Source organism: Cydia strobilella, chromosome 2 (assembly GCF_947568885.1).
Source record: "Cydia strobilella chromosome 2, ilCydStro3.1, whole genome shotgun sequence".
In the NCBI taxonomy this organism is placed as follows: domain Eukaryota; kingdom Metazoa; phylum Arthropoda; class Insecta; order Lepidoptera; family Tortricidae; genus Cydia; species Cydia strobilella.
The window spans coordinates 10,071,555-10,089,131 of record NC_086042.1 but is presented as its reverse complement, the minus strand read 5'-3'; the positions used below and the strand labels follow the sequence as shown (position 1 = coordinate 10,089,131).

Genomic DNA, 17,577 nt, shown 5'->3' with positions numbered 1-17,577 from the left:
TTTAGCTGAACGCAGAAGATAGGTCACGTAACGGCCTCTAGCGCTTTCAGCATTTCAGATGAGATTTAATTTCGTGGGTCATTGAACCCGAGATTATTTGCCCCGTTCATTTAAACTCCAATTTAATATGGAGTGATCTGCGTTTCAATGAATTCGGTACTCGATTAATTTAATTCTAGTTCAAGCCCATTGATTAAACACAAGGAACTCCGTTATACATTTTTGGCCGGGTCTGAAATATATCAAAGTTTAACAGTTTTGAAGTACCGACATACCTAATATTAAATTGGTGATAATACAGAACTTGCACAAGGGTATGATAATACTCTATTACTTATTCTGTGACAAGGGGTTGCATTGAATGAGATCATAGACAGTGCCAAATTTTACAAATATGTTATTTATGAATTTGAAACCAATCCCTTATCATTGTAACGTAACAGAATGTGTAAAATAAATTAGCTTGATTTATTTGAAATAAAATAAGTACTTACAATTTTTACAATTTATAGAAAAATCTTATTATATTTACTTAATTTTACTTATAACTAGTTTTTTCCCGCAGATTTGTACAATTGAAAATCAATCAATTGCACCTTTTGACTAATAAACGGCATATGTGTCCCCTTAACTAAAACTGTGCGTTACCTAGCATTCAAATAGTTGTCGTGTTTGCGTAAAAGAGTAATGCTGGCACTCCACTTCGCCTTATTTGGCAAATATTCGTGTTGTATCTCTTTCCTTTGACATACAAAACAAAAGGGATGCAACACGAATATTTGCCAAATATATCGAAGTGTGGTGCTGGCATAAAAATTATTAGTACATCCGTCCATCTTTACAAGCCTTCGCGATTAGCAGAATATTAACTGAATTAACTCCCCGAGAATACAAAAAGAGATGAACTAGGTAATTAATTAGCTGTAAGCGGGCTTAGTCTAAATATGGTTAGTACACACAATGCTTTCTTGTAGCGACTCAGGGGTCATTCACTCGCTGATCCCACATTACTGCCCAATGTGGTTCGACTTAGCAAAAGTACCGTTCGGTTTTTTAGACTGCAAGTATAGAGGACATGCTAAATGTAGAAGTACGTACCGACTATCAAATTCCGTTAAATTTACAGGCTGGTCTAAAACTACGTTGACAAATACATTTTTAGTAATAATTATCTTACTTAGACGTCTTTTACAGTTTGTCGTTAAACATAATCATTTAACTGAAACAATTAAAGTACTTACTTATTATTTATGATAAAGTTTTTGATCCGACCCCTACAGGTTTTTTTAAAGACATTTCTCTCACGTTTCACATAAAAAATGCATTGTTTAAATTGTGTAATGTACGGAACCCTTGGAACTCGGCCGGTTTTTTTTTGGTATTACTATTACATTTTTATTAAAAAAACCGGCCAAGTGCGAGTCGAACTCGCCCACCGACGGTTCCGTAGTTTTTAGTATTTGTTGTTATAGAGGCAACAGAAATACATCATCTGTGAAAATTTCAACTGTCGTACTATCACGGTTGATAAGATACAGCCTGGTGACAGACAGATGGACAGACGGACAGAGGAGTCTTAGTAATAGGGTCCCGTTATTACCCTTTGGGTACGGAACCCTAAAAACTACACATATGTTTAATTAGTGATTTAATAAGGTACACATTTCGTCCTGGGAGTCAACGTAAAGGTTTAGATAAAATTTACCCAATCCTCCGGAGTAACAATAACGATTTCGTACAAATACTACAAGACAATTTACGATTTGCGAACGACGATATTACACCAAAAAAAGCGAACCGCAATTACACATGGTACGTAAAGCGAAACATCGGGGCATAGTCTAATCATTTCTTTATATAGTAAAAAAAAAAGTTTTGGATCTGTGCATGGTGGCCTTTTAGAGAATAAATAATTATGTCATGTTAATTACGAATTTTGGGAAATTTGTTACCTAAGAGAAGCTTTTAACCAACTTGACTTGTCCCCCCGCCCCCTTTAATTTTTTAATTCAAAAATTATGAAATAAATCGTGGAAACAGAGCTTTAGAAAAACATTATATTAAAACTATAGCGAACATGATTAGTTTAGCCATTTTTGAGTTACCGCAAAAAGTCTCCCCTTCATAGTAAAAAGACCGTACAGCCACAGTTAAACGTTACATTAAATGGGTTTTTAAAGTTATTTGGCATTATTTATGTAAATAAAGTAAAATGTAATGTTGTAAGAATTGCTTATTTTACTCATTCAATAGTTATTTAATATTTAATTTCTCTAAAACAGTTTCATTGGCTGAATGACTAATGCCGTTGCCTAATATTGCAGTTTAAGAACGAAAAAGTAAAAAAATAAAAAGTAGGAGGCAATCCCGCTGTTTTTATAATTATTGCAGTTTCCTAAAATATTTGGTTTTTTTTCATAAATATTGCGATTTAATGTTTTTCGCTATGGATTAAGTATTATGACCAGACATGCAGTCTCCGATTGAAAGTATAAGTTCTAAGGAAAAAACATGGTTATACGTCTATTATTTTAATTTTAATTACTGACTTGCCTTGTCTTTTTGGTTTCCTCGTACCTATTCGATATGAAAAGTAGTCGGCTGAAAGGCACCAAGCATCATTTCTTCCCTTTGTTAACAATCTTCTATACTAATAGCGGTTTAATTATATCGAAGATAGTTGTTGTGTTGTTGTTGTTTTTATTTTATTTTTTTATTTTATTTATTTAAAGAGCCAGCATAAAATTTTGGTTTTCAGAAAATAAAACGGTACAATTTATTTATACTATTACAGACGTATAACAGTCGCTGTTTTTGAAATTTTAATTAGGTAGGTACTTATACACATAAGTTTCAATTAGCAAAGCCCGCATGAGTCAGAGGTTTGGCATCGGCTGATTGTTGAGGGACAACACATGACACGAAGGTGACGAAGGGCTCGCGATGTGTAACATGCGGGTCAATATCAAATCCTCGCTTAGCATCTGCCACATTACACAAATTATATATTTTTTGCCTGTTAATTTGTATTAGTTTATTCACCCCCCTGCCACGGAGAAACTGGGTTTGTTGTCACGACACGAGTGACGTCGACCATGCTGAAGTCGGCCGCAGGTGTACGTCAGTTGCGCGCGCAGCGCTTGCGCGATAGACGGTTATACGGCGGTGGTGCAGTCGTGATCCGATTAACAACGTCAGTTTTATACTTACACCATTCAACAATATGATTATCTCTATTGATTGTTTCAGTACATGTTTATCGCTTGATTTGATCTATAGCAAAAAATTTGGGCCTGACGAAATAAAATAATTGCACGTTTTTTCATGTTGTAAACGCTGGAATTCCGGCATCATAATGCAATACTTTGTCTTTCACTACAGTGCATTATCGTTCGGCCTCAATTCTCGTGTTTTATTCGCTTATGTTTAGTTAGTTTGAGTGGCAGACGAAGTATCAAGATTTGTTAGCGCGCGAGTCGTAGTATAGTGGGATTAATCCCGGTCTATTTGTGTCCCGTTCCCGCGTCCCGTGCTCCCGTGGGCACCCGCGACTGTCTTCAGGGTGTTCCCGCCCCGCGCTCCCCGTCTGCCCCGCCGCTCATTCACGCGATCAGCCAATATTTGGATCGGGATAGCGTGCTCGCAGCTGTCAAATCAAGCGATACGCAGTTGCTATACTACTAACAAATAATCTTATTTATTTTGTTTCACGTTGCAGTGTCTTTACTTGTGTTTTGTCACGTGCAAAAACAATGTGAAAAGTGGTTGTTAAAATATTTTCTTGATTACTTTTACCCTTTTTGACTTAAATTAAATCGATCGAACACGCAAAATGTGAGGTGATTTACCCTCAAAGTGTTAAGTGCTAAGTGATGAAGGTGCGTTGTACGCGAATTTGGCACCAAAGCGACCGATCATAAAGGATATATTGGAAAGAGAAAATGCGGATCAAGCTCACAGACCTTCGCCCGAATGGTACTTAGTTTTTATAATTACCCCCCTTTTTAAAACAATTAAGTAATCTGAGCTAAAATAACCTTAATTTATTCAATTAACCATTAATGTAGCTATATTATATTATAAATATTTATTGCCAATTATTAACAATGATTAATATGAATAAAATTTATATAGCCGGTCAAACGAGTTTGTCACGGACGGGACGATTACCCTTCGCGCATACACTTTTTAAATTTGCCGCTTTTTTCTACTGACGGAAATGGCTTGACAGACTATAGATGTGTTACTCGCCCCCTGTCCACTTATTAGAGAGGCGTTCCTAATGTTTTAAATTGCGATGAGTGTGCGCGACGACGGCGGTGATTGGTGCAGCCGCCGGCGAGGTCGCGGTTTCATCACCATCATAAAAACAATACCTCGCTCCCGCACCACAGTCCCACACTTGCCCAACACCAATTGTTTATAGTGTCAAGCACTAGATTGGATACAAGGAGGATATGATTGTCTTCACACTACTGTAGTGTTAAGGGTCTAACCGTCTAACCCATACGTACATAAGTAGGTATACCTACCTATAAGTATTTAACATTCAATTAGTTAACTACACTCAAGAGAAATTAAAACGAATCACATTGTATGAAAGTTTTGTACAGTTATCCGTTTTAGCACATATTTACGTAACTTACATTGCTTTCGAACTTCTACTAGTAGATTTACTACCTACCTACTTGATTAAGGCCTCTAACTCACCTTGCAACAGTTGCAACAAATCGCATGCGATTTTAGATACATGCCGGCTAAGTAGTTTCTACGAGTTTAATCGATCTATCAAAAAACCACAATGTATCAAAAATAGCATACAATTGGTTACAAGGTGCGTAGAGGTCTTTACACGATTACTTATGATAGGTAATTTCATTTCATTTTCTTGGCAGTGTAGCAGCTGATTGAAATGAAGCGGTAAAAAACTAATTTCATCTGAACTGATTGTTAGTAGGTACATACCTATTAATAATGTTAACATGAACGAACTCTATTGCTCATCTACAGTCTGGCAAAAAAGAGTAGAAATAAAAAAAGGCAACACTGTAGTGTCGTCCCTTTCAAATCAATCTAAGAAAAACGGGACGACACTACAGTGTTGCCAATTTTTAATTTCTACTCTTTTTTGCCAGACTGTATCTCCCTAGAAATTGCTTGTTGCCATGAAAATTGTTGCTGACCACCGACTACCTACATAAAGTTTGCTCGATATACCTGAAATCCAACAGAAAAAATACATAGATATCTACGTTAGCCTACACCAGTTTAAGAACACTCCGTTCGATGTTTGTGTTAAATAGTTACCTGGTATGAGTGTCTTATTGGAAAAAACTAATCACGCGAAAGAAGGCCTACGAGTCATATCTACGAACAAACGTAATAATAAGGGCACACTGTAAATCTTATGAACATGGCGTTAAGCAACAATGTTTTTTTTTTGTAATAAAATTAAATACATAGGTACATATTGAATTTGTTGATGTAGTAACTTTTTCATGAAAATTTAAGTTAATTAGCTCCAAGCATGTTTTTTTTAAATTACATATAAGCACGCCTATTTCCCGGAGGGGTAGGCAGAGATCACGGATGTCCACTTGCTATGATCCTGACATACCTCTTTCGCTTCTTTTCATAACATTCCTCATATATTTATACACGTTCGCTCATTTCTTCAATTGTATGATTATATACTTTGCTCAATATAATTGTGACTTTTAGGTAAAAATGGTCACTTGGTGACTGGTGTTACGTAAATTGCGTTACGTAATATTTGAACGCCTCCTCTGGGAAAACTCGCAATTTTGAGCTTTTATATGTTTTCCGAGCAAAGCTCGGTCGGGAGGCCTATGCAAACCTCGATGAATTGTGCATTGCTGATTAATCGTAACTTAACCTGGTTGACCACTGTTTGCTGATCGGTTAGGACGACTTTGTTATTAACAATGTTTTACTGGCCGTATTACCAGGCAAACCAGCACAAAGTATGATCTTCTTTTACCCATAATTGCTAGGGATCTCGAAGGCACAGTTATAATAGAAACGTTTCCACTATTAGAGACATAATGTTTTATGAATTACAATGAAACTCATTGGAAGTGTTTAGGTCCGATGTAAATACGGGCTTTTGTAATTCAAACAAACCTTTTATTCCTTTAACGAGGTGCCATGTTTGGTAAAACAGGTAAACCGTACAATAATTTTACACCATTAATAATTATCATAGGAAACGCCCGTTTCGCTTACCGCTAAGTTCCTTATGATACGTTTTTAATTGAGTAATCTAGTCTTTATTAACAATCAAGGAAGTCGTAAATGGTTAACCGTTTAAACGCAACTTTACACATGCTTAGCTCTGAAGGAAGATACGTATAAAACTACTTAAATTTATTGCCAACTGAAAACGATCGATTAAAAGAGCATAATTATGGTAGAGAAGAAGCGCTTAACGCTTGTACCCCTGGGATGTGAGTACGCTAAATATAATGTCAAAATAGAGCTGGATTATATTTATTGGTCATCAAACCTTAGGTACCCTATCTTAGCCCACTATCCCCTATTGTAACTCATTTGCATACTCACAATTATACATAGGCTGTTTTTTCTCTGTTCGGATAAAGCAAAAATGTAATAGAAATTTAATACGAACTTTGTACCGCCGAACGTTTCAAATTTTTAGTCCTTACCCTTACGCTGTCATGACATCACAGAACCAACCCTGACTACAATTCCTTAAAATATGTATGTTTTCAAACAGGTATAATTAAAATGTGAACGACTGTTACTCGTAACGTAAAATCATTAAAAGTAGGGACGTGTTATTTTGGATGTCCTCAAGTTCAACAATATCGAGCGGCCGATGCCGAAGTTCGTCTCCCTTGATTGACTGCACTGTGCACCCTGGTGTCTGGGGGAGTTTCCTAACTCGATCGATGCCTCCCTCGCTTTCTTTCATCATATACTTATACTGAGATGTATTTAAGACACTGTTAATTATTCGTTATCGCGTGAGTACGGATTCGGGATCCATATCCGAATTCTCAGAACTAGGTATAGAAATATCGTTACATAAACTTGCGGCAAACATAACTAAATATTATGCTCTATTGTGCACTATGTGTGATACCACGATGATCATTAATTGTTGATACATTCGATAAATAAATAGGTAGTACTTCTCTTTTTTTTTCATTATCTATCAACACACTTATATCGCCATTTACATTTTGTTCGGACTGGATCTCTTTGCAGCGATTTTCCCCAACTTTAGTTTACAGATATTCTTGGCTGGCCACGACCGTCAATTTTCTTATCAAAGAGCGACAGAACGAACCGCAAATTGACATAGGTATAGATTTAATGCCGTGACCACTTCTGGCAGTTTAATTCGAGGAAGAAATGGCTGTGTTCTATTTAAAGTGTACATATGCAGACGCGGACTAGACATCCGGCTGATTATGCCTTCAGATAGTTTTGTTTGAGTCAACTTCAAACGTCGGTCATTTGGTATCTTCGAGCTTCGTATATTGTTAACTTCATGTATTAACTTATATGTATATTAGTGTAGCATTGAATTCGTTGATGTAGTAACTTTTGCATGAAAATTAAAGTTAATTAGCTCCATGCATGTTTTTTTTTTTTTAATTTTTGTAACGATAATTTATATCGTTTGAACACCGGAAAAAATAAAACAATACTTTTGTAAACCTTCAAGTTATTTTATTAAAAAATATTTAAAATGTTGAAAATTTTTGAGCGGTTGAAACGCTCAAAGCAACGGTCGAACAAGCCAACGCTCCAAAAATATATTAACACGCCTCTGAGACACTGACACTTAGGTCGTGTAAATATGTTTTTGGAATCTTGGCTTGTAAAGATGTTCAAAGACGTTTAAAGATCACAGAACAATATCAGACAGGAAGAAAATTTGTTATATAATTTGGGCAAACTGTACATTGATATTGGCAAATAAATTTGCGGATAGATTTATTAATACTGTACAATACATCAGTCTCACTTGGATGGGTAGCTTTAAAAGTGAAATTGATACGTAGGCAGTCTTAAGAATTCCAAGCAGTATTCCGCTAAGCGTGCCCATTTCGACATTGCCGGCTTGAGACGAGATTCGGTTACTGCACAGTAAAAAATACCGTGACTTATTATTAAGTTTCACTATGTTTTTGTTTCCTCGTTAAATATGTATCAAGGTTGCTTTAGACCTTGACTGGAAAGGTTGGGATTAAGATAAGGTAAACGAGAACATTAAAACGCCAAAAACTGTGTCTTAATTCTCCTTATGTTGACGAGAAATAGGGACATGTGAAATATTTAAGACAAAAGTGTTGTTAGGTATTTTATGAATTCAATACATATAATAAGCTAGAAAGCTGATATTTAGCCAATATCTAACATTTGTAAAGAATGTGAATCAATTTCAATATGTATACCTAGTACATAAATACGAGTATTTAATTTTCTTTTATCTTCAAACGATCAATCTTTAATGACCATTATACATCTCAAATGTGTACTGTTCTACAAACACTTGTACACCGATTAATTTGTTGTATGACCTGCATGTACGGTGTTGACCTAGATTACCTTAATTTAAAATATGTTCGTTAAATAAAATATAGAATTCATGCCCTTTAATGGTACATAATACATTACATAATTTGTAATGTTTGTAGGTCAAAATAGGTTATAATTTTTTTTACACAATTCATAGTGTTAAAATAGATTTGAAAGTTTACAACATTGTACGAGTAGAGAGTTTGACCTCAAGGCCTACTTTTATGTCAGACAAACAGCATGTTCCAAAAAAACATTTTGAAGTTTTTGACCATGCTCCCTAATGTTTTTTTTTACATGTACAAACAGCAACACTCTTAACTGCCAATCGGTGGACCTTATTACAAAAGGCATACGGTTTCCTGATGGACAGTTAAGTGTGGACGATGTTACAGTCGCGATCAGATATATAGGAGCGGCCAAGGTACTCAAAAATATCTGAACGCGCACTCTATCGCCTTGACAATAGAGCCGTGTTCAGATATTTGCGAGCGTCTTGGCCGCTCCGATATATCTGATCGCGACTGTACCTACTTCAACAAAGAGTAAATATGGCCTTTTAAAACGTGTTTTTTACCTAAATACCTAGGTAACTTATAGAAAATGCTTTTATCTAATATTTACAGAGAAACAATTTTTCACGTTTTTCCTCCTTTAAAACTATGTATATACCTGTATGTGTGTTACGAGTATAGTTACATGCTGTAGGTAGTATTTTTTTATTTGTAAAAAATTAACTCTTTTTAAGGAATCTATACCCATGCTCTTATATTTGCAATGGATATTACTTACTGTCGTAATTTACATAAATTTAGAAAAAATGTTGTGGGCGGAGAAAATGACAAGTAATTTCCAACATCGTAAAGTTGTTTGTAAAGGACACTTTACTGTCAACAGTCTCAGCCCTATTAACTGATAACGCTAAAGTACACTGGCCCAAATCTTCTCCGATACCTCGCTGTAGAATGGCTCTGCTGTTAAACGTTCATGCTCGTTTGTAGTTGGCTCATAAAAGGTGACATTTATGGATCAGGTTTGTTGCCTTTCAGATATTTTATTTTTAATGTATTTGTTTACATTGTTATCGTATGCTAACGAGACAGCCTGTCCAATAAATAGGTACCTACTTGTGTGGTACAATAAATAGGTAATAGGTGTTGAATTTTGGCATTATGAGGTGAGCTTAAATGAGCTCACCTCATAATGCCAAAATTCAACACCTATTACTACATATTAATATTTAATATTTGTTTTTACCTGACTAAGTTATTAATTACAATTCCTATATGTACATGTTATTCTATAAAAAAAATATTTAAATCAATGTGTTATCCCTCTTGCGTGCAATAAATACGACCATAGCGACCGCTTGACATGAATCACCGGTATTCTAAAATATAACTCATAAGTAACGCTAACTAATTTCTAGGTACATAAATACCTACCTTAAGTCTAGATTTTTGTATAAGGAAGTTTCAACATATTGTTATATACTGTTGAATTGAAGTAATAGAAAAGTTATAAACGTTGCTGGGTTTTGCTCGGAAATTTGTGTAAATTTAATGATTACAGTAGGCCGAGCACATGATTGACGCGACAGTATCTCGCCGCGAGATAGACTACCCGTCTTTTACTAACTGTATGAATTAAAGGGGGACGGGTAGTCTATGTCGCGGCGAGATACTCTCGCGCCAATCATGTGCTAGCCTGGCTGCACGGTATAAAATTACAACACAATGCGATTTGTAGGTACACGTGACATACTTCGGTTAAAACTGTAACAATAACAATGTGTAATAATATATAGACCTAAATGTTTTGGCTTGGCCGTGTAACCTTTACGCGTATCAGGATTGACTATACTGGCTGTACACACAATTTTCACCGGCATCCCTTTGGGGGCGGCGATGATTCATCCGGTACTTTCCGGGAAAACCCTACGGGAGATTAACGCCTCGAGGCAACAATGGCGCTAGTTTATCCCCATGCAATATAAATCTTTGATACACGTAAAGGCCATTGCGGCAATTTTCTAACCAATTGGAAGATGAGATTTTCCTGTTCATCTATTACTGTATCAATAGTTTGATTGAATTTCAAGAGATGTATTTCGTAAAAAGTTTTGCCCCAACAAATGTTGGTTATACATAGTTGGTTCATACGCAGCAATTAGATTCAGGTCTCTCCTGTGGACATGCCCAAATACTGAACTCTTATCCGCATAACGGGATACTCTTTTTCTATTGATTTTTATAATATATATCATCAATAAGTAAGTACCTCTACTTATTTATTTTTTAATTGCGTTGTGTATGACCCAGTTTTCCAATTGATCAGCAGCTTTTATGTAAAAGTTTTATAGGTAGTTAATTAGTATGAAGTATGAACTTAAGCGGAACAGTCGTTTAAAATGAAAACATGTTGTACATATTTTACATCTTTTGTCACAAAAACCCAAAAGACTCACTGTAAAATGATAGTGATTTAATACCATACATTAACAGCAGAAAGTTGGCTTCGGTATCGAATCCAACTAGACTTTTCTGGAATACGGCTGGCATGGGGTGGATTAGGACACCGACCCCGCTTACCCTCTGTCTGCATCTATACTTATATTTTCATTACATTACACCCTTATTTTTATGGTGAAGCGAAGGCGGTCACTTACATAAGAACGTGCGTGTTAGTTAATACTGTTAATAGTTACTTAATTTCGCGTAAAATCTAATTACTTTGGTTAGTTTTGGAAGGCCTTATTAAATTTACTTTCGTGTTTTGCTTATGGTATGACCACGATTGATTTAGGTATGCCTGACAGGTAAAAATATTGACAATTAGTACAGTGCTAGCTATAAAGTTAGAAAAAGAAAATAACTAAAATGTGAAACTTGCATGTAATACCGCGAAGAGTGCTTATTAAAATCGTAATCCATATGAAGGGTACACGGAAAGAACATGTCTAGTCACTTTTTTCGGAAAACGAGATTTCCATCTCAAAATGTAGAGCTCTTTATGAACTATTAGTTATATCTTTTGCTACCACTGTATACGTAACACAACTTTTTTTTAGTTAATAAAGACCTGGTCGCGGAGTTACCATATATTTTGACATGGTTCCAAATTTTAAAACCGCGATTACTCAAAATGTTACTAAAGTGACCAGACATGTTCTTTCCATGTACCCTTCATATAACCACATTACGTTTGATAAAAAATATGCATCTCAACACGGCTTTGCGGGGAGGGAAACATCCGGCTTTGCGTGCTTAGCTTAGGAATATTAATTTTATTCCCCAGACGCACTTGAGTGACTAATATGAGTAGAATGACACGACTAATCGCCTAAGCCTATTCCACTTTTTTAATGACAGCGCGTGATATTGCAATATGTGTGACATGGCCAGCACATTACGAAATTCTACCATTTTTTATACGCAAACGTGGAAAACAAGCGCATGGCTTGGCTGATTGTAAGAGGACACTGCACGCGGAGCTATACCTATAAAAGGACATACTGTTCGCAGCTTAAGGAAAATTTGCAGGATCCTCACCGCAGTGCATGCTCGGGAACTCGGGACGGCGGGGGAAATAGGGACAAGAACCGGGAAGGACCTGTTAACCTGATAATTTATAAGAAAATATGTATCACAAATTGCATATTGCGATTGAAAATAATGGTATATTATATTCTTTTGGTAATAGAAAGACTGGAAAAGCATGAAAGTAGTGATATATTGTCAAACTAACAGTTTAAAATTGAGTCTGTCAAGGAATGGTTGATATGAGCTCCAAAACTTCCTTTAAAAGTAAAGGTTTTACTTGTTTGTGATACTCCTGGTAGTGAAAATTGGTTTGGCATTTAATTAAGAACCTATTAATAATGACATGGTAAGTAAGTTTAAATAATATTTGTTTTGTTAGCAAAAAGTGTGAAAATAGAGATCCATGAAAGTTTCGAAAAAATTCGAGGTTTATAGGGACGCAACGGTGGTGAATAGGGACGACTGAGGGGTGGAGCGTGACGCCTCTGGTAGTTAATAGGGACGCAATAAGTGGGAATAGGGACGCTAAAGCTTTAAAATTATTAGTTGCATATTCTTTGTTTAGTGTTTTTGGTAGATTAGTACTAGACACTTACTTACACCAACTTAAAACAGGCGTAATTTTTGAATGGGATATAGTAGGTAGGTATACTAGGTATATAAATATATTAAGTAACTGTTTTTAATTATTCTGACTTATGTTACTTTCGTCCATATAATAAGCCCCGGTTAATAATATAATAACAATTAAGATTACTTGGTCAAAGACGCCTAGACTTACTAAGATGGCATATAGTCGAGAAATTGGGACGGGTACCGCCGTGGCGGGGTGGCCTAGGGGTTCATGGCGTTAGCCGCGTTAGCTAAAGACGCCGGTTCGAATCCGGCCTTCACCACTGGAGGGCTTCGTCACTTTTTCTTCAGTATATAACATCTATTACAGTTTAGAATTTATATATAGTAGTGTGACTACTTGAAAAACACAAATCAAAATATTTTAATAAAATAATTTGATTTGTTCCCAAACTTGAAATAATCATTGTTTACATGATATATATAGTCTAATTTCGAGAATTTTCGAGTAAATGCCTGCAAAAAATTGCAGCATGATAGATTTTTTGCCGCTACTGTATAATACCATATATTTATTTTTATGATTATCTACAACAAATAAATAACAGTTTATTTTTAACCGACTTCAATTTCATAGAAGGAGGAGGTTCTGTATTCGGTTGTGGCTATTTTTTTTTTATTTTTTTTTATGTATGTTCACCGATTATTCCGAGACCCGTGGTCCGATTTGAGTAATTCTTTTTTTGTTCGAAAGGAGCTACTTCCAAGGTGGTCCCATATTAATCTAGTTCTGATCTGATGATGGGATCCCTGAGGAATTGAGGGAACTCCTCAATTTTTAAAGGCACATGTATGGTGATTTGGTCGTTTTCTTAAGCAACTTGATCATTTTTTCTAGAAAACCACCAATTTGATGAAGTGGAGCTGATGATGATGATTGTTTTGATGATAATGATTTCAGCGATTACTCCGGCACCCATGATCCGATTTGAGTTATTCTTTTTCTGTTTGAAAGAAGTTACCTCTCCAAGGTGTTTTCGTAATATTTTTGGTTTTGATCTGATGATGGAATCCGTGAGGAATTGAGGGAACTCCTCAATTTTTAAAGGCACGTGTATGGTAATTTCGGTGTTTTCTAAAGTAACTCAAGCATTTCCTCACCAATACCACCAATTTGATGTAGTGCAACTGTAGCCTAACCACGAGTTTGGCACTAAATATTCTTCGTAACTTACTTTGTACACTAATACGCCAGTACGAGCGAGATGCATAAACAGTAAGTTACGCACACGATAGCGAATATATCAATGTCAAACTCGTGGTAAGGCTACTGATAACTTCCCTCGTATGTGTATTATGATTTTTGATGTAGGTAGTGTTGGAAACATCCAAAGAGACTGAGAGGTGAAGCTAGAGGGTATTAGTGTTTGGGGGGTTTGAGGTTGGGGGTTGAGGGGAGGTGAGTTGATGGGTCGGAGACTGAGGGGTTGGGAGTTAAGGGATTGGGGGTTAGGGTTAGGAGTTAAGGGGTCTGGGGTTAGGGGTCGGGGAATGGCGGTTGAAGGGTTGGTGGTTTAGGGTCGAGGGGTTCAGTGATCAGGGGTTGATGTGCTGTGAGGGATTGGGTCAGTGGCGGGGCGGAGAATGGATTTACTGACAGGAATGATTTCCCAGACGGACTCGAGGAAAATTCTGATTATTTAATAAAGTTTACGAATTTACAGATAAACATGATTATGTTTTTCATTCATGCGTCACGCTCTTAACAATGTCTTAAAACTAAAAATGGAAAAATAAAAACTTTTATAAAAAAAAGATAAACCGACTTCAAAAAGGATGAAATAAAATATTATCCTTTTTAGGGTTCCGTGTTTAAGTATATGCGTTTGTTGGCACGTGGAAGGAGTATGAATTGGTGGAGAGGAAAAGGCGTGTCTCTTCAATGGTGTCTAATTCGTAAAGAAAGTATAATTTTAATATGGCTAAGCTTAAAACTAGATATTGATTAAGGCGCCACCTATGGGCCTATTCTTGAACTACGTGCCCTAGCACGAAGATTCAATAGTGTAGATAGTGTCCCATAGATTGCGCCTGTTAACACGAGTTGACAGCGTTACCAACTGATATGTTTGAAGTCGGTGCCAAGCCAAGTACTCCAAGTAGTAACAATATCAGTCAAAAATAATCAGCTTTATGTCTATAAATCCCATTACAACTGTACAAATGTTATAAACGTGAAAGCAATTATGTCTGCCTCTTTGCTACCTTTTCATGGCTAAACAACTGAACCGCTTTAGCTGAAATTTTGCATGAAGGTTCCTTGAATTGTTTTATATTTTGAAATGTAGTCCTCTGGATAAGCGACAAAAAATAACTCAGTCCCAATCCCACACTTGCGTGCTATGACTGTTTAAGAATTAGTAAGAAATGCTCTTTAAAAAAATACGACGACAAAACGTATTAGATTTACACTAACGTGCCGACAAGCATGGTACGAACTGCGCCAAGAAGGTTCAACCGTGTGTTCTGTTCTGAGGTGTACAGGAAGTTCGTTTATTGTCGTCGTGTAACGCTGCGTCTTACATAGGCGAACACTCGCGAACACGAAGCGAAGCGACGCGGCACGGCGCGGCCGGCCCAATTCGTTCGCGTTCGCAACGAGATCGCCCACGTAGGACACTTCTATATAGGTATCAAAGGATTAATTAAGGCGCCGTGCCGCGCCGCTTCGCATTCGCGTGTTGTTCGCCTACGTAGTACGCTGCATTAGGTAATCCAACGTACATACTATACTTATATAGCCGCATCTTTATCGAATTGCACCAAAATCCCTATGAATATATGGTTTAAAATTTGGCTTGGCACCGACTTCAAACATATCAGTTGGTAACGCATATACTTAAACACGGAACCCTAAAAAGGATAATATTTTATTTCATCCTTTTTGAAGTCGGTTTATCTTTTTTTTATAAAAGTTTTTATTTAATCATAGTTTTATTCGTGTTTTAACTATTTGCCTAATCATTTTAAAGTACGCAAGTACAATAAACTATCTAGACCAGGTACTTACTTACCTGTCAACTTTTTTATTTTTTTATTTAATTAATATTTATATAGATAGACTATACTTATCTAAGTACATACGGGCTTTATTTAAGTTTTTCTTATAAATCAATTTCAAAACGAATAAAACTCGTTCAAACATTTCAAAACTGATCCGTATAAATTTTGAAGTAAACAATAAATTTTGAAATCGTTGGCCGATAGTCTGTTGGCTCGGCGCCCGCTTTTCTTCACCATTTTAGCGTTCGTCCCGGTCGGATATTTTACAGTCTGCATCCTAGATTGCAATAACCTATTAAATTTATGACTTTTATTCTAAACAAAGATGTGTACCGTGGTATATGTGTATAGATAATTACTTGAAAAAAGTAATAGTCGACCCCGTCTTGCAGGAGTTGCAGGTGTATTATGGTCGTTTTTATCGTGCATGGTACAGTCGGCATCAAAAGTAGCAGTTCAGACTACGCGTCAAAAGTATCTAACAATCCTAGTAGTTTAACTAAAAGATGATAGCAATGTCTCTATATGTTGAACAATTACATTGTGAGAGATACTTTTGAACGCGAACTGTACAGATATACATATCTCTATTTGGAAAAGTTTTCCAAGGTGATGGCAAATACTTTTGGTGCGTTATTTCATCCGCTACTACCTATTGATACTGACTGTATAACATGACATGCTATAGCGGACGCCTCTTGCTAATTCACAATGTCAGAAAGTGACGTTTTATACACACGTACTAAATTTTTTACTTGGTACTTATAGATTTCTATCTTTCAATCATTTAGATATTTTAGATGGTACATAAAAGTCATCATCTAAATGTATTCGTTTAAAAACCATTCTCTACAAGATTTGACAACAAAGCTTGCCGTATATTATTTAGCCAGCTTTCTTATAACAATCTCAAATAAAATCAAATGTCACGTCGTACGAGAAAAGTGCTTCAAATTTTCCCAGCGACTTAAGATGACTGATACGAATATAAGTTTGCTGAGAGTACCCTATTGTGAAGATATTGTCTTTCTAGTTAAACCCATAACTTGTTTCAAAACTTGCCATGGTATAAAAACAATATCGCGGTAATTAGGAATGCGGAAATAAGGTATATGGAATATTTTTCACGATATACAGTTGGGTTCAAAATTTCTTAAATGGGTTTCGTCAACGTTTAGCCATATGTATATGTAATGTCATACTTTTACTAAGGGACCAATTTGGTAATCGCAAAACACCAACTACATAGTTGTCTTATAGAAAACGTCGACGTCGTTGTCACTTGTCAGCCAAAATATATGTATGAAACATTGTTTTTCCGATTTAGATTATGCATGATCCTCGCTTGGGTAGTAAAAGTTGTTTAGTAAGTTAATTTAAATTTTGTTGAGACTTCGTGCATTAGACCCCTAATTAAAAAAAAGGTTACTTACGGTACGACTAGTGCTAGAGTAGGTACTGTAAGATAGCTAAATATTTTCATGGAGTGATATAATTTGCCCATAAAAATGTACACACTAGTGTACGCGAAGCACTTAATTTCATGCGGGATCTAAAAATACTGCGAAAGAATTCGATACGATTAAGCTGGCGATGGAGAACATACAGCGCTAAGTGTCTGATACGTTATTAGGTGCGAACCTCTTCAATGGGCCTCTCAGATACCCAGCTCGACACACTTCAATAATACAAGATTTATAGTTTGATTCAGTTCGTACATCATAGTAAATATATATATAGATAGCATATATATTTTTGGGAGCTAATTATGGTTGGAGAATGGTCTGTGACATCAGACGTTAGACCGGGCATCTTTACATAATACCTA

General features: G+C 36.1%; 1 protein-coding gene across 9 annotated transcripts in view; it reads left to right on the top strand.

The window, feature by feature from the left end:
* Positions 1-17,577, top strand: part of LOC134750560 (uncharacterized) — a 93,591-nt gene that overhangs the window by 14,379 nt on the left and 61,635 nt on the right. Inside the window, exons 1-2 of one of the 9 annotated variants that reach the window (XM_063685792.1) lie at positions 3,120-3,193; positions 3,719-3,975. The exons of 7 other annotated variants lie outside the window; for them this stretch is intronic. In XM_063685792.1, coding sequence (XP_063541862.1) covers positions 3,942-3,975 — 34 coding nt within the window. In that variant the 5' untranslated portion in view covers positions 3,120-3,193; positions 3,719-3,941. Of the gene's footprint in view, positions 1-3,119; positions 3,194-3,384; positions 3,976-17,577 lie in introns of those variants that run through there. One more of the 9 variants, XM_063685795.1, reaches the window with a different exon arrangement.